Here is an 18,659-nt window from a genome sequence, read left to right on the forward strand (position 1 = left end):
GTGAAAGGCTCCTTAAACATGTTCTGTGTGCTCATTTAAGTCACAAAGGAGAGTTCTTATAGTTTTGAATTTTTTATTTTGTTTTCAATTCAATTCAATTTTTCAGTTTTCAGAGTGGGTTTACTATTTTTAGTTTAGTTTTCATTGTTTAAAAAAATATTTCATTTTTAGTAGTTTCAGTGTTAGTTTAAGGTTTTTTTTTAAGTACAGTATATGGGTGGTATTTGTCAGGGGCAAATTTAAGAAGTTTGGAAAAGGTAACATAATACAAGCACAACACTTTGTGGAGGTGGTTGACTCAAAGTCATGTAGACGTGTCAATAGCCTAACCCTAAACCTAAACCCACATCTGACCAAATTGTTCAATTGACCTAAAGACTAGAACTGAAGACATTTTTTTTTTTTTTTGTATTTTTGTTTGTTGTAATTTAGTTAGTTTTGTGAGTACTCAATTTAATTTTCAGTTACTTTTCTTTTTTTTCTACTGTCCAGTTTTTTTCAGTGAACTAAAATGTTTACTCATCCCTAGTTTTAGTGTTTAGTTTAGTTAAATAGATTTGAAAAATGTGGCTTTTCGAGTCGCCTGAAATACCATCTCATGCGAGCATAAAAACTTTTTTGCGATAAATGGGAGTTTTATCAAAACTGACATGGTTCCATTAGGCATATTTTATACTCGCAATTTCAATTTGTGCAGTTTGAGGGTCAATGGAGACCCGCCTATTGACACATGAGAAAAATTGTTATGTATTTCTCGGTCACTGGAGCTCCACACACTGCCTGACCTTTGTCCTGCATGCAAGCAACAATTGTACCTGTTTGAAAAAAGAAGGGTAAAAAAAGAAGAGCAAAAAAAGCCCAGCTGGAATATTTCAGTTATCGAGCCAGACCTGTTTCTTTTGTCACAGTTCTGTCAGCAGACTGCAGTGGGGGCAGTGACCTGACCATGTCTCCAGAGGAGAGGGTCCCCATGCGAAGGTCCAGCACCCGAGAACATGACCGCCGGAGTGGGGGGACGTGTTTCCTGCTCGCTGCTAGTGACTACACCTGCCCTGCAGACGGAGGGATGCGAAAAACAGGTAACTGCATTTGACATTCAGTTGCCGTCAATATCATTTCATTAAACATTTTAAATGAGTATTTTAAAAATGGATAAGGGTATCAGTCTCTTGAAAAAAGTAGGGTTTTTTAAAACCAGACAATATTTTCTTGTCTTAAAGAATCATTGTGAAATCCACGCTTGCTATTGTGCATTAATACTGATTCATGTTTCATTCATTAGTCATCAGTTATAAATCTGGGTTAGGATTCATCTCAGAGGGATTTCCTGTGACCACTGTGTTCATTTTAAGTATGTGTGGAAGATTCTCTGAATAAATTGAATAACCAGTCAAAGCGTTAATATTTCAGATATGTTTTACCATAAAAACAGAGATGTCAAAGCTCAACATGTTTTTAAAAAATCAGTCAGAACCCTCATCAGCTGATCCGTATCCTTAGTGACGGGGACACCGACATCCCTGGATGGGGAAGGCAGTTTGTCTAGTCAGCTCAGGTAACGTAACCTGTGGATCTGCTGCTGTGACCACACAGCATTACTTTTTTGGCAATTCTGAGGGACAACAGTGTCCATGCATCTGACTCAGAACTGTTGCTTTCTTCACAATTTATTCATGTTTCCTTGTTGCCTGGAAACACTTGAATAAATTTCTGACCCTGCCTGTCTTTTTTGGCTGTTGCCAGGTTCATTGCCCATTTACCAATCCCAAAGAAACTACCCGGGTTCATCATCTGCATCAATCATCTGCCCCTAAGGTGATGATTCACCAGCAGATGTTTTGGATAGCTCACAATCGTAGGAATTAAAATGGTTAAAGTGAAAGATTTTAATCTCATCAACTCATAAATTTGACTTCTTCATTTGTAACACTTGAAAAGGTGAGCATTTGCTGCTACTAAAAAACATTTGAGGTAATCACCAGTTAACTCAATGAATTAATTCAATTTAGATCAGAAAATGTAGCCCCCTATTTTTATCTAATATATTAGACCTGTTACTCTTTTATGGTAATAAAGCTGGGGAAGGCAAAAATCTGGAAAAGGCAAAAAAATGGCAGAATTTCAAAATACATCCTCCTCCTGCAGTTCCCCCCTCTTTATTCCAAGCCCCTCCCACAATACGACCATGGGAATATAGTTGGGCTTCATACAGTTAGCCAATAGTTCCTATGTATTGACCTATTTTTTTTTTTATGTCATCGTAGGTCTTCACACAGTTTAGCCACTCCTTGCCCTACATGCTCTCTTTCATTTAATAAGTCAAGATAGCAAAACACCCAGTACCAGGGGTCACAGGTCGCTGGCGGCCAGCACTAGCGCCAGTTCTCACCAGTGTAAAGGCAGCAACATAAAGTTTGCTGATCCGATGCAGAGTCCGGACTGTTCACTGTCCCAACTCTGGAGTTTACACTGATTGGATTCTGGTTACTGCAGCTGCTGACTGGGAGTCTGTCTCTGGGTCTGCTGCCAGCTCTTCCTGGCGAGGTGGTCTGTGAAGGCCATAGACTGTATTTAAAGATGGACAACATGCCCCCATATACCCCCACTATGATGAAGCAAGATTAAAGTATCTGAGATACAAGCCTTTCCATCTTGCGATGGTGATGTCATTGAGATCCAGAGTCTACGCATTAGCGATATCTGCAGTGGGGGAGTTCGCGCCAAAACACCTGTCCAACCAATCCTGGGCAGCCCCATTGAATGCAAGCCCACTGATTGGCACACACAGCTGTCAATCATGCCAGAAAATCCCATTTTTGTAGAAGTCATTGAAATCGAACTTATCTGGAAAAAAAAAAGAACAAACATCAGGGTGATGAGAACAACCCTCAGTGACAGAAACCATCTTTAGGTAATATTTATTTGGTTGTACTTTGAGTTTTTAGTTTGGCCTTTTTTTCCAATTCATCAACATGGAGGGGCGAGCTTTATGACCTATGCTGCAGGCAAACACCAGGGGGCAATCAAGATTGAAAAGCTACACTTTGGGGAAACTCTGATATTGTCCATCTTTAGAAACGATTTATATACAGTATATATATATACATACACACACATGGTTTTAGCTGGATTTTCTAGCCTGAAAACAGAGCAAAGAGAAAGTGCAGATATCTAATGTTCTCCTGGTAGTAACCTTCAAGGCTGAAAAATGCAGAAGTACAAAAAACTGCAGTTCCTCTAATTGCCACTTAAGGCTGGCCAAAACAGAGTCAATTCCCATAGACCCCCATGGTAAAATGCCCAAATTTATACCAGAAATAAACATGTTTACAGCCTGGGACAAAAAAAAATGTTTTCTATAGCTAATTTCATAACAATGTATGGTGGGAGATTTTTTTCTTAAAATAACTAACCCATTTACATTTAATCAAGGCCCAAAGTATATATTTATAGGTGTGGACACTTGCACGTCCAAATATGGTAACCTCTGGTTCCGAAAAAAAGCAAGATGGCGATGGCTGAAATGCTGAGCTCCTGGCCTCAAAACAGCAGTCCATACACTGATGGGTGAAGTCCCAGTAGCGTCATCATTATCATTATTCATACAGTCTCTAGTGTTCTCTTACTCCACTAGAATAACAAAATGCTCAAATTTATTGTTTTCACATTGACACCAAAATGAAACTACCTACCCCAGCTTAAAGCCTTAAAATGCTATAAAACCAAGTAAAACAAGGCAAGGTCATGCAATTCCAAGCCCTTCAAACTACTCCCTGATCATTAAATTTTATATATCAATGAAGAAGTCAATATGCCCGAGTCAAACATTATGTGTTGACCACGGCTCTGGTTGCAGCACCACGATGAGCTGATCCTTGTTTCTGATTGGACAATGTTGAAACTTTCCTAGCAAAGTTCACTAAGCGTGAAGCTTGACTCAATATTTAAACAATACACATTGTTTCCAATAAGAAATACCAATGGACAATGTCTGATTTGTCCCGATGATGTGCCTATCAGTCATGGCCTTCAGTGTTTCAGAGGTGTATCGGTAGAAAGCTCAAACAGGGCTTGACCTTCCAAACACTTTGACCCAAAGCTAAAGGTCATCATGATGTTCACATCTGCCGAATTACCAGAAAGTCCCGTCACTGTTCCATTTCAAAGGCAAAAAAGGTCATGAAGTAAAATGTGTAAATGGAGGAGCTTATACAGTGGAATTGAGGCCACGCTGAAGCTCATTTGACAGCCAATATTTCCGCCTCTTTTTGACCACACTAAAATAATATTCAGACAGACCTTAAGCATGTTTGTTTAATAAATTCCCCTATTTTATCTCAAGCATCTTGAGGCATTAATGTAGTGTAAATCTGTGCTGTAATGTCGAAGCAGTAAGCCTTGGCTAATTGCCTTCTATCAGAAATTAACTGCCTCTCGTGGAGGTTCACTAAATGTCCTGCTCTCAGTGTAATTGCTCTATAGCCTCATAGAGCAAACAGTGCTCACTGTATAGCAAGCAAATCAATGCTTTTATACCATTAGAGCGTAAATTGAAGATTTTTTTAAATTAAATTTCAGCTCCTGTTTTTTAAGTTTTCTAATGGAATAATACATCATTCTGGTTTACTTGATATTGTAGGTTAGAATTAAAACAATTTCCAACCTGTTTATTTAGCTAAACTAGCAAATAAACCACTGCGCATGTGGTCCAGATCCTCTCAGGAGCACATCATGGTGGTCTCTTTCCCAGCACATCGCCAGTCATGTTTTTTTCAATGTAGGCAGCCTAGCAGCTGTACCTTCGCCTCTTCCTCCTCAGCCGACGGTTGCAGTCACCGCCATGCTGATACATAAAACATGGGGTCCTTTCTAGTCCCTGCTACTTGTTGGCATCGACCCAGGCTGCCTTTTGTTCTGCCTGCTGGGCTGGTTCTGAAACAGCCCTGGTTTAATGTAAACCCTTCATACTGGATGAAACAAATGGTGTTGTATGCAGTATGTTAATGAGGCCATGTTTCCATTAGCTGTTCCTCATCAGTGTTTACGCCAGCTGATTGGCATGCTCCATTAATTATCTGGTTGCTTTGGCTTGCTTGTTTCTTTTTGCACCAGCGTGCACCACATGCTGCATTTATAGTTTGAGCTGTTGTAAAGTGTGAATCTGTACTGATGATTAAAGTATTTTGATATATTATTAATATATATGACTGTTACATATATTTGAACTACATACCTCAGTTATAGAAACAGATTATACAAGCATGCCTAAAAGTATTATCATTTATTGGTAACATTTAGAGTCTTTAAATAATCTCTTGTTTGTAAAAAATACTAATAACGATGCCATGAAGTGAATGACTACTGATGTGTGTGTCTATTCTTCAACACTACTAGTTAGGCATTAACTATATCGCATATTTGAATCAAAGGTTTCCACACTTAACTCTGGCAGACTGGAAATTTAATCACGCTGGCATTTCTGAAAGGCAGAGTTATGGTACGGTTACACATGAGCGAAATTAACCCCTGCAAATATTCACATCCAAAATTCGCTACCAGTGGCAAAGCAAATTCATCTTCATGAGAGGAATAGCTGCTGTGAGTGAAAACAAACTTTTAGACCCAGCGGTTTAGTTTCACTTTCAATGCGCACAATGTTCTGCTGCTCAGTCTGCACCCAGAGTACATGCTGTGGTCAGAGACTGTGGAGTAAGTATGTCTGTTTTTGTAAGCCAACAAGCTGACATTAGCTAGCAAGCTAGCTTTCTGTGTCTGTCCCAGTGGGCACTGCCCACATTCAGTATGAATATCACCATGGCAGGCAATGGTTACTTGCCTGCATTCGCTCATGTGTAACCCTTGCAGTTGAGGGTGAAGCAATCTAATTGGCTGAGTGAATGAGTGGATCCAGGGAACCACTGTGGCAACAGAGAAATTGGTCAAAATAGAAATGAAGGTGATTTCATTTTTTCCATTTTCCATTCATAGTCATGACATTCATTGTGTTGGGAAATTAGCATGTTAGCTAACTAGCTTAGCTATTTATAGGCAAGTATGGCTACCATGAAGTCCAGCTAAACAAAATGGCAAAATGTTAGTGCAGCTTATGTCAAATCACATCAAACAGTAGGCTAATCACAAGCCACCAAATGGGGAATTATTCTGTCATTCAGATACTGGGAATTTCAACAGCCCACTACAGAGGAATCAACAAACTGGAGGCAAAATATCTGCAAAGCCAAAACAGATGACAGCTTCCTTTTAATAAAAAACAATATGACCCCTAAGCCAATCAAATCAGATATAAGTGGCAAGACTGTATTCGTTAATTTTAGGTTCCACTTGTTTATGAGCTATACGTGACACAATAAGAAAACTTTACCTTTACCTTATCTGGTGTAACTGCATGGCTAGTAATCTCTAGAAATCAGAAACTCATATAAGTATATAGAAACGAAAGGCATTGGTACAAGATCATGAATGTATTAGGAGACCTGGATACAGCATTTGCGAAGGGTCCCCATTCACATGCCACAGAAGCTGTATTTCTGACATTACCTGGATGGTCAGAGCTGCTTCGACATCATTGGGCCCCTGGAGCAGGCACACCAGAGACTTCCGGCGGCCAAACTGGCTATCTCTGGTTTAGTGCTCCGCTAACTTGAATGTGGCACTTGTAGACTTTCCATATGTAACGGACTGAATGGATCACATCCTGATAATGGAAAAGTCATTTCGTGGGAGTCGTAACGCAAAAAAATATCCAGACATCCCTTTCCCAATGTAAGTCAATGGGAAAATGTATATTTTTGGCCCAGTGGCATCATGATATAAACCCATAAGCTGTAATTCCAGTGTGTGGCCACTACAAAAATTGGCTTCAAAGACTGGTTTACGTCCTTGGCTCCTGCACAAGATTTTGGCATTCTGGTTTAGATTTGTAGTCTGTAGTCCAAGTAGTATTGATCAATCACATATAAGCATCATTGGCTGAAATACAATCTCTAAATCTCTTGCCTATTATCTAACAACAATTTATCAATTTGTTAGCTTAGTTTTTTTTTTTTTTTCATTTTTAATCATAGCTTTGTATAGAGATAGTCAAAATGACTGCACAGATGAGGAAGCCTTGGCCCAGATATCTGCTGGCTACAACGGATCCCCCAAAATATTGGCGCTTGCTCACAGAGGCTTATTGTCGTCAGACCAATAGCCAATGCTTCCGAGGTTGCACTGTTAGCAATGGGGGTGTCTTTGAATAATGAATGCTCCTAAGATGGAATAACGGGAGGATTTTCCATCCTACTCTGCCAACATTGCATGAATGCAGCATTAAGCCAGTAGCCATGCTGTTTTATGGATTTGGTCTAATGTCACAAAATCTCATCACTGCTGCAAGGGTAGATAACAATACAGCTCTAACTGCAGACACCTTTTCACTGCCACAGTAAGAATAGCATAGATTTAACTAATCACATTAATGATGGATCCATTCCATCCAGGTGTGCTAGTGAGCACATGATTTTTCTGTGAATGGAACCACGTAAAGTTAAACTGAACTGACTAAAATTAACATTGGATTTTATTGGAATGTAACAGCCAGCATTGTTTGCTGTGCAGTCATTCTCGGTTTGTTGACATTTTTGCTGAATGATGAGTGAGTCATAGCTTGAGTCAGACTTACAACTAGAGGGCTGATGCAGACGATTTTTCCTGCACGGCTGCTCATGGTTCCAGTCAAATTAAGTCACCTTCTTTGGCAGCAAAGAGTAAAAAAGCTAACTGTTCTTGTGCTATCCATTTCTTTAAGGTTGCCTCTAATTTATTCCTAATCCCAATATGATGGTACAATTCCTAGCCAGAAAACTGTGGTTCTTTGGCTCGCCCGTTGAGGATGTACCCAGCCAAAGAGGTTACTTCTTCCTCTGGAGCAGCTCCGGCTGAAAACATTTGCCTATTTAAGACTCCAATCTGCCTCCCAGTCATTGTCAGGAAATGTGCTGTGCATGCACTCACCATACAGTATGTTACTGTTGCTCTGTCTCACTCCTGTCTCCTGTCCTGTCTCGGTTCACTCGGCTGGCTCGGACTCGGATCGTTGCCTGCCCGCGTGCCTGCCTGCCTGCCTGTGTGTGTTCATGTCCTGTTCCTGCACCACCACCTCCACCACCACCACCACCACCTCTCTGTCGCGCCCTCATCTGAAGGCTATGAGAAATCCCGGAGCTTAAACAACATAGCGGGCATGGCTGGTAACGCCCTGAGGTTGTCTCCCGTGACCTCGCCCTACGGATCGCCCTGCCCGCTGCGGCGCTCTCGCTCCCCTATCCCCTCCATCCTGTGAGATGTGCAGCCCCGGGCCACTTTGGTCCAAACCAGCCCACATCCTTCCCCCGAAACACTCCACCTCCCTTTGGTATTCTATCTGAACTCTGTTCTATATATTGTGACTAGTGGATAAGTACTTAACTTTGTAGCTAAGACTAATGTTAGTGGCTTGGGCAACCTGAGCAACCCTTTTCCTTGAAGTTCGATGTGCTTAGCTAACATCCTTAAAATCAGTTCCCCTGTGTGTCTTGGAGTTCCCTTTAGTTCGATATTGTGAGACTTGCAATAAAAAGAACTCTGACTGGTGGCTTTAGAGTTAGCAGCCATAACATTTAATAAAGGACACATGAATAATCAGGGATATTAGATGTTGCTATATTTAGATACCTTGAAAAAGACGTGCTTCCAAAAAAAGAAAGAGAGATGTCACTTCATTTTAACCTCACACAACTGTGACTTTGTCTTTGGTTTGCTACTTTATTTTTGGGACGGAGACGGAAGGATTTCAGGACTATGTCTCGACTCACACAAGCACACGTCTGTCACTCTTCACCCACTGCTGGGCCTGCTCATGTTTTTGCATGGCTCATCCTGTAACCATCGTCTGCAGACAGCGAAGAGCTCATGGAAACATACATTTGAGGGAGTATTTTTTTTAATGTATTATTTTGGGGTTTAGATGGGGGTTCACTCAACTTGTGTCTCATTTTGCCATCAGCTTCACCAACAATCCACCCAGGAGACTGAAAACCCCAAACACCAGCCGGGTGTTCGTTTCTCTCTGCATGTGGGTTTCTTCTCACCTGTCTGCTGCTATTTCCGATTAACTTTCTCCCCACCTCTTTTGTGTTTTGTTTTCTTTGATGGAGTGCCACCAAAGCTGTTGTGTCTCTGGTTGTTCTGCTCACAGATAACTGCAAAGAGGTTGTCTTTACTGGTTTCACACAAGCAGAGAGCAGCGTTCTATCTTAATGGCTTGAGGGGAAGGCACCGTCATAGTGGAAAGGTAACCTTCTGAACAGGTGTGAGGGTCAGGTTGCAGTGTGGAACCCTCTCACCCCTTTGGTCCTGAATTAAGTTTGTGTTTTTGTGTGTTTGTTCTAAAAATGGGGGTTATTCAATAATCCTAAAAGGAAATAACTGTATGTGGTTGCAGGTAAACATGCACTCTTGATAGCACTTTTAAAGGTGCTGCTTGTAGTATTTTAATCAATGGATCAATGGAAATGACCACATGATATTGAGACCTACATATAATTAGGCAAAAAAAAAGCATTTTGCATCACTTGCCACCAGATTTGGTTGGATATTTGCACATTTTAACTCCAAGAGCAGATTTGTTTGCTGCATAAAAAACCCTGATACACAACTTTTTCTGTTTGCTTTGTTAAATCACACAGTTTCACTATATATCAGCCATCACCAAGGGCTATGAACCGCTCTCAAATCCCCAAACCACTAACCTGAATTCCCTTACAAGAGATCTCACATCAGATCTCAGAGTTTCCCACACATCATTTGTTTGTGGCAGCCTACCACGATTTAAAAATCTGCCACCATGTATTATTTTTAGTTTTCATTAGAAGCATTATTGGAGTGTACATACCGTTCAGATATTCATTGCTCCACACTCGGAATGCAGAGCGTACCCTGGGCACACATGGAGCAGCAGAACATTTGATGCAGTGAAAGTGAAACTTAACTTCATTCTGCTGCGTCTAAAAGTTTTAATTCACTCACAGCAGCTGTTTCCCTCATTTAACAATCTGATCTAATCCATTTTCTAACCAGGGAGTCACAAACTGCTGTTGAAGGAAAAAAAAGCACTCATGGAGAGTTCTGCCTTTGCTGCATTTACAGATCCGCAAAAAAAATCTGAAATTAGAGATGACACAGAAATAAATGACGGGACCCACACAAAGAAAGTTTGCTTTCAGGCCATCCATTGTCAGCTACCGCACCACCAACACTCTAATTCTGTGGGAAACACTGAGATCTGATATTAAACTGAAGCAGCCTTTGCTTTGTTATCCATCCATTCACTATATTTCATAAACTGCCTGTGTGCACCAACAGGTGTAAGACAGCACACACAACCATGCAGCGACGTGCCTCACCCATCCCTACAGTATGTCTATACCAGTAGCAGATGGTTGCTTAGCAACTGGCTCACAGCTAGATGCATCTTACACATAGCTCGGCAAAAAGTCAAACAATTAAAAAAAGGAGCTCTTGCAAACATTTCTCTCTGTCTGTCTGCACGCCGAATTACTGAATCACCCCCCACTGCAATATACGACCACGCTTTTTCTAACGAACAGCACCATCGATGTGTACCATGTTGTCATTTTTGGTGCATGGTTCTGAAATGATGCTCATCAAAGACAGAATATGCATTTCTGATATTTAGAGATGTGTTTATATTTTATTTAGACGATTCAATTCCTATTTGAATGACGCTGGGATAAGTCATCAGTGTGTGGACCTATTGCAGTGGGAGGACCCCCATTTGGAGCCATAAGGCCACTCCTACGAGACAATATGGACGAGGAGGCACGCAGAGACTATTGACAGACAGCCGCCCAAGCCAGTGGCTCAGCGCGCAGGAACAGAAGATACAAATGTAATCCGGGGAGGACTTTAACAAGCATTTACCTTTTCTTCAGTTCTCTTTTAGTTTTCCTGTTTTGTGGAGAAAAAAAAGGAAACTGGACATGTCCTTAAAAGAGACTCCTGTATAGATATCGCTCCTGTAAATAAGACGACGACACAGCACATCTGGGCCAAGCGGCTCCATCCATGCATCTGTCTTTTGATGGCGAGTCAGGTAACAAGGCCACGCCGTGACACTCACTTTTCTTGCTGTGGTATCCCTCCTCGCAATAAGTGTATTAAGATGTATCAGTTGAGGCACTTTGTGTTCTAAAAATGGAGTGTATTCATATATGAACTTCTACATACAGTATATACAGTATAGAGAGACAAACGTGCTAAGTTGAATCAATGTTGGTCATCTCTGCTTTTGTTTCCCTTGGTAATTTTCAGTAGGTTAATTGCTCTGCCGTGTGTTAATGTGTGTGTGTGTGTGTATCCGTAAACACCAGGGTTAAGATCTGCAGTTTGAAAGGCCAGGTCAGAGTGGATGTGATGCTGTCACTCTTCCAGTTAGGTTTTAGCACAAACACAAATGAGACAGAGTTCCCCTGTGATGCAGTCGCCGTTATAGAAGCCCCGCCCCCCTCCTGCCAAGCACAGAAACATGCAACTACCCTGCGTTTGTGCTGCAGATTTTTCTACTCTCACAAACCAAACCACTGAACGATTCCTCAGAACTCCTGGTGGCTAAACAAACAAACAAACAAAAAAAACTGCATAACTTGATTCTTCCAAACTTTTCCCCTGTGTGGGGGTGGAGCAAAAGTGTAGCAGAAGTTTACCAAGTTATAGAGCAGGACTTCTAGAACGGCTATATCTGCGCAGTAGCAACCCCTGTGAACCCCAAACAATCAGATCGGATTTGCAATAAGCACCCGAAAACAAAACGCGCCGTCCACACTGTGATTTCAGATTTAAAACAACAAGGAAACAAAGAAAGCTGATAGAGAGGGACTGGCAGGTGGCACAACTCAGTTGTGACCTGCACAGTTGTTGGCTAGCCGTCACCCTGTACCCACAATCCTCCTCGTGTAGTACACACGCTGCTTTACTCTTTGAATTGACAAAAGGGTACCGTTCTTTGTGTATTTTTTGGATGATGTTGTAACTTGAGGAAAAAAAAAAAGGTGTTTATTTTTTTGACTCCAGAACATGTATTTTTGTGTCTTACTGTTGAGTACATTGCTCTTACCTGTAAAAGTCATGGTAGTCCGATGCTGTGCTTCTCCATCGTGTCCTCAAACTGTCAGGCTTTTTGATCCGAGTTCATGTTTTGTATGTTTTACTGTGAGGAAAAAAAAATCTAGTTTGAAGTCTGTGTTTGTGGAGCCTTTTGTTGGCATTCTAAAGTGCATGCTGAAAAAAAAAACCCATTATGTCAAATTGTAAAAAAACAAAAAAAGAAAAAAAGAGATGACATACTGTATATCACGTTCAAAACAATGTGTATAGAGTGAAGGTAAATGCTATGTGAGAGATTCACATAAACTATTTATCTTTTAACCGATTGTTTTTTTCTTTGCTCCGTCTGACATGTTTTCTTCCTGATGGTGCTTTACTGTGAGACATCACTAGCCTGCATACAGCATGGTCATGGTTAACACTTTATTTTTTCTGTCCTAAATTTTTGAATATATTTCCAATATGTTTTCTGGAATTCTATAATGTAGTACAATTTTTGACAAACCTGTCAGACAGTTATTTAAGTTTACTTTATCTCTAAGACCCTAAAGCCCCTTTCCTACAACACAAAAAAATCCACTATGACAATCGCCATTCACGTCCAGTTCGAATGAGTCTTCAGTATTCACCGGTATTTATCGGCTCCAGCTCCAAACAGCGCACCACAGCACCCAGATTAAGGTGCTAATTTTAGCCCCTTAACGGTCGTGATGCAAAGATGCGCCACTACTAAATACTGTCAGTCTCAAAGATCGACCCAAATTAGTCAGCACCAAGTTTGAAAGAGAAACTGAATAAGTACAGGGGTGATCACACTGAGACGAAAGTGACCGCGACAAGCAGTGCGACTCCGCGCCTTGAGCTGAAAAATTAGAAATATGTTTTTATGCACCTAAAAACCTCCAGAAAAACACAATGCGCAGAGAGGAGCGCCAGACAGGTGCGCTGTTCCAAAGAAAAACAATGATTTTGTTGGCAATGCTTTTCTAGCTATAAAAAAGAAGTTTTCACAGACCTCCATGCTGCTTTCTACTGTTTACTAACCTGTTTTCACGTAACGTTGAACGTGACACAACAAAATACACATAAAAGCAGACTTGTCTGCTGCAGAGCCATGTACACAGCTCTGCTCTACTGGCAATGGAAAAGGATTCTATAGCCTTTTTTTTAGCAAATTTACCCACACTTAAAAGACCCATGTTCACAGGCTAATTTTGTTGGGAAAGGGTATTAGTTGCATATTAAGCCACCAGTTTGGTTTTAGTATAAAACTTGGTGCTTTGACCCTGGTGTACTGATTTGCAGATCTACTTCATATTGCATTTATCATAGAACATGTAATTTATTACATAAGTCAAATTCTTAAATGGCTTGCTTTGCATGTCCAGCTGACCTTTGTTGGATTTAGTACAAGAAAGATACAGGTGCCCTAGCAATTAAACAAAATAGTGTTCATCAGTCCTGTCCAGTTGAACACTTTCCAAACAGCGTGTTAGCTGAACCGGCTGAGAGACAAGAAGCTGTATCTGTGGTTGATCTATTTTCTGCCTGTAAAGGTTTGAGGTCTCTTTACTAAATCTTGCAACCCCTCCAACTACCCCTACTCTCTGACCACCTCCTGTTATGAATCTGACCACTCCCTGTGATCTTTTGAAGATCCGTCCTGCTCATCCAGCAAAGCATACCCAACACAGAAAGCCACAACAGATTTTTTAAAAATTTAAATAAGTGCAAATTCAAGTACTGGATGTGTTATACGGTTATGGGCGGTGTCGTTACCCATAGCAACAGATGCAAAGCAGATGCTGGAGCATCAGGCATCAGAGCAACAAAGAATTTCTTTTATTGATGAGATGTTATGGATTAGGGATGAAAACTTCAAGTAAATATATGTAATATATGTACTTGAGCATTCAACTTCACACAATGACAGCTGATTCTGACCGTGATCACAGCCGTAGCTGACAGCAGAATGTCATTCAGTAAAATGTACCACGTTTCAGTGGGGGGTGCTGATAGTAGCTGCACTTTATCACTGACTGTAATGACACAGGTGTGTATTAACCCTCGCATCACACAGCTGTAAATGTCATCTCCCAGTGAGAGTGAAAAGCAAACAAATCATTTGCTGCCTAAAAAAGGAGCTGCATTTGTCTGGCGGCCGGCTGAGATAATGGCGAGCCGGCGCCCTCCTCTCCCACTTCCTGTGCACCGTGTTCATTCTTCAACTCACGTCCAGCAATCAGCAGCACTCGGTGCACTGTATCTCTGACACATCCCAACTATCTTTACTCCCGTCGCCATGGAAACAGCTACAGACGTGCCAAAGAGATGTAAACAGCCAGAGCTGGGAGTCTGTTTTTCAGGACAGGACCCCCCCACCCCCTCGCTCTCTTGCTCTTTTCCTTTTCTTCCCCTTCCTCCAACCACCCACCCTCCACCTCTCAGCCTGGGGAGGGGGTGCAGTGGACCATACCAGCTGCTGAAACACCCAAAATACCAAACTCTTGACATGAATATTACATTAGAGGCTTTTTTAAACTTATTGGTTTTCACTCAGGAAAACACAGGACAGACATATTCCATCATGACATGTATAAATGTGCACTGCAGGTCCAATATTTCACCTGAGTCTTTAGACACATCTCCAGAAAGATCTGAAAATAATCTTTAATCTTTAGACAGCGTTTGTCTCATGAAGTTTGATTGGCAGCAGCACTCTAATCAGTGCATTTATTACAGCAGGGGTCGGCAAGCTTTTTTATATGATGCTCTATTTTTAAATGCCTTGCTCCTCAAAATGCTCCATAAAAACTTAAGCTGCGTCCTCACTTTTTTGTTGTTTGGGGGTTTGGTGGTAAATTTCATTCACATCCACACTGAACACAGTCTCCAGTAAAAATGTTTGAATTGTACATTTCTGCAAATCATGGATACGTTATAGATAGATAGATATACTTTATTGATCTCAAAACTGAGAAATTGGGGATATATTTGTGCATTATTTTGCAGCCGATATGCTGCAAAATAATGCACAAATATTTATGTTTCTCAGCTGTGCTTTGGTGAAGATGTGATTAGATTTACTCACAAACAATGCTTAGTTATAATTAGGAAAAGATTATGGTTTGGCTTTGAATATTCAGACTTGGACATGCAGCAGTGTTGTTGAAAACCACCCAGCTTCCATAGTTTAAATGCTTTTTAGCAGCTTTCTGGTTTTCTGTAGCTCAAATGTCACTTAAAAAACGCTATGAGTTAGTGAAAAACACCTCAGTTCCATGGCTCAAACATTACCAAGAAACGCAGACATTCTGTGGCTCAAATGTCACTTAGTCACACAGTATTGTGTTAGTGAAAACCAAACAGGTTCTCTGGCTCAAATGTCTCTTATAATGGCTGCAATGTGATCGTGAAAAACACCCAGTCTCCGTGGCCCAAACGTCGCATTGAAACACTGTGAAGTGTCAGTGAAAAACACCCAGGTGCTGTGGCTAAAACGCCACACAGACACGCTGCAATGTTTCAGTGAAAAACACACTAGTTCTGTGGCTCAAACGCCCTTTACAAACACTGCAATGTGTTGCCAGATTTTTTGGCCCAAATGCTGCTGAGAAATGCTGTAAAGTGTTGCTGAAAACAAAAAATAGTTCTGTAACTCAAAAATATCCAGAGCTACTATCATGTCAACCTGGTTGGTAGTTTTAAAATGTTGTAATCAAATGCAGGGTTTTCCTAAAAATGTATTATGACCCCATAGAAATGTGTGGTGGTGTAATTAACTGCAGAGACTCTGCCCACTGCCCTGTTTTTTTTTCTTTTTTTTGATGACAAGATTGCAATGCCACCAACTAACTTTGATATCCTTTGATCCCAGCATGCAACAGTAGTAGTCCACACTTTTTTTTATCCCTGAATGGAACACATAGTTTGGTGATTGCCATTTCCAAAAACTTTTCACTTCTAAATACTCCTACAAGATTCTCGCTGCAGTACTGGACTCTGGTCGTTATAGCTTTAAGAAGTGCCAGTGCTACAAAACGGTGAAAAAAATAATTATGAATATGAATGGAGACACTCATGATAAACTATTTGCTAACACAGGGGTGCCATTTCAAGATGTTTTGCTAAAAGCACACCCGACACTGACGATTATCAGCCTCTGTATATTTACCCACACTGTATGAACGTAAGCAAGACGCCACTCTGAAGCTGTCACACTGCTGCGTGGCATTTAAATCCTGATTAGTGTCATGTAATGAGGCCGGCGCGGTGTACGAGGGCACAGTGAGTCAGGCGCTAGAGTGGGGGCTCCGTTTACAGGCTTTGTTGCAGGTGCGTACTCAAAAACGCTTTAAATTACTCACATGCTGACATGGAGCCCCTTATTGACAGCCACGAGGGCAGCGTGTAGTGGCGTGCGTTAAGTGCCAGGACACACAAGGGCCGCAAATACCAGCGTCAGCTCTGGGAGACAATAAAAAAATACTAGTAACTGAAAAAAACACAGAAGCGCAGAGATGAGTGAGGATTGTGCTGTAAAAACACTCCATCTGCAGCAGGAAGTGAATCCACACAGGAAAGCGGCCCTTCAGCCATCCTGTCCTCCACTTCACTGCTCTAAGTATGTGGGATAGCATGTGTCCTCCTCCAGAGCTTTGACTTTCCAGCCTTTATTTAGCTGCAAGGAGAGGGATGGGTGCAGGCACTGCTATGCAAATGTTCCCCTCAGCTACATTAACCCTTTGAAACCTGGATCATCATCACTTTTCTTGAGCTCCATTCACACGTCTTTCACAAGTTTTTCAACCTGTGAACCCTGAGAATATTGGTTTGATCCCTTTCACAAAATATGGGGGTTAAAACGTCAGTGAGCCACTCGGCAAATGTCCCGCAAATTGCAGGACATTTTTTCACATTTTAAAAAAATATGACATTTTTATATGCTAGGCTAGAATGTCAAGAGACTATATTAGGAATTATCACAGTTAAATATCTAAAATTATTTTACAGAATTATTGTAATTTTTATGAACTTTAAATTTTTTTGTTGGTGTTTTTTTTTAAAAAAAAAAAAAACTTTCACACGTTTTTTGTTTGTATGTTTGTTTTGGCTTTTTTTCAGATCATTTCCTTGCTTTTTTATTATTTTTTTTTTAAATTGAACTTTCACATTTTTTCTTTTTATGTTTGTTTGGGCTTTTTTTCCAGGTAATTTTCTTGTACTTTTTACTATTTTCTTGCTTATTTCTGTGCCATTTCTCCTTAAGTTGTTCATCACCTTCCGCCCGTGCTTCTCAAGGAAACTGAGATATTTAGCCTAGGTTTTAAAGTGTTAAATATGTTTCACAATGTTTTTTTTTTTTAATCACTATGAAAGAAATTCATGTGGACAGACACATTGGTGCGTAACAGGCTCTGACCCTTCATTGTAGCAGCGTGGATAATGACATGAGAATTATACAGCTGGTTCTCTGTCAAGGTGAAATATCTTTTGTATCTGGATACATGCGCTATTGATCTCCAAAAGAAAAGCTACAGTCTCTATTTATCAGCCCACACAGAGGGGTCAGAGGTCAGCCACCGACCACTGATGGAGGTGGCAATTACTCAAGGACACATCAGACAGCAGGCTGAAGGCAGCAACTGCAACTACCATCATGTGTTTCAGGGTTAAAGCAAACATGGCCAATTAATTTGTAATAGACATTAGGAGACAAAATAAAAATATATTTTGTGAGCATATTCTGTTCTGTGGTTGGCCCCTGCAGTCCTCCCACTTAAAATGCGCTGTAATTTTTTAATCAGCCAGAAACATTATATAATTTTCTTTGTCATAAAACTAACAAATTTCTCTTTCAATGTTTTAATTGCGGTTCTTCATATTGGTGAAACAGCGCCCCCGCTCAGTGCTATCTGCTGCTACACATGTCAGTACCAGATCCATTCTGTCCATGGTTCGATCCATCCCAGTCCGGCAACTTATGGCAACCAGACTTGGACAAACAGATGTTTTATCCCTAACCTTCAAAAGCACCCATAAAATGTCAAAATTGGCCAAGCAGTTGCAGATGTACTGTCAATATATATAATTCATATAATAATATGATTATATGTAATTAATATAATATTATATATATTAAAATTATATATATTAATATAATATATATATATATATATATATATATATATATATATATATATATATATATATATATATATATATATATATATATATATTAGTATAATATTATATATATTATATTAATTACAAGTTGTTTTCATCTATCAGTTATTTGTTATATTCTATGCCCTTTTTTCCGTGACAAGCTCTTTTAATATAGACACAGATTTTCAAGCACAACTTCTTTCCACATAAAAAAAAATCGCGGGCAGGAGGCCAGGATCAGGTACTGACGCACCTGTTTGTCCATGTGAGGCTTCCATAGGTAGCTGTCCATGATGGACTGCTTGAGAATGCGCAGAACGGATCAG

At 40.5% G+C, this 18,659-nt stretch overlaps 1 protein-coding gene across 10 annotated transcripts in view; it reads left to right on the forward strand.

The window, feature by feature from the left end:
- kcnc2 (potassium voltage-gated channel, Shaw-related subfamily, member 2) overlaps positions 1-12,124 on the forward strand; it is a 102,283-nt gene extending 90,159 nt beyond the window's left edge. The window contains exons 3-5 of one of the 10 annotated variants that reach the window (XR_015775488.1): positions 909-1,079; positions 8,208-9,334; positions 10,762-12,124. Coding sequence is in view for 7 of the 10 variants with exons in the window: in XM_042511269.2 (XP_042367203.1) it covers positions 909-1,079; positions 8,208-8,344 (308 nt within the window). In the remaining 3 variants the exon portion in view is untranslated. Of the gene's footprint in view, positions 1-908; positions 1,080-1,500; positions 1,556-8,207 lie in introns of all 10 variants that reach the window. The other 9 variants (XR_015775487.1, XR_015775489.1, XM_088072575.1 and 6 more) reach the window with 9 other exon arrangements.
- Positions 12,125-18,659: the final 6,535 nt, after the last annotated feature.

The sequence above is a fragment of the Plectropomus leopardus genome, chromosome 22 (assembly GCF_026936395.1).
Source record: "Plectropomus leopardus strain MGB_pleo_1.0 chromosome 22, ASM2693639v1, whole genome shotgun sequence".
In the NCBI taxonomy this organism is placed as follows: Eukaryota; Metazoa; Chordata; class Actinopteri; order Perciformes; family Serranidae; genus Plectropomus; species Plectropomus leopardus.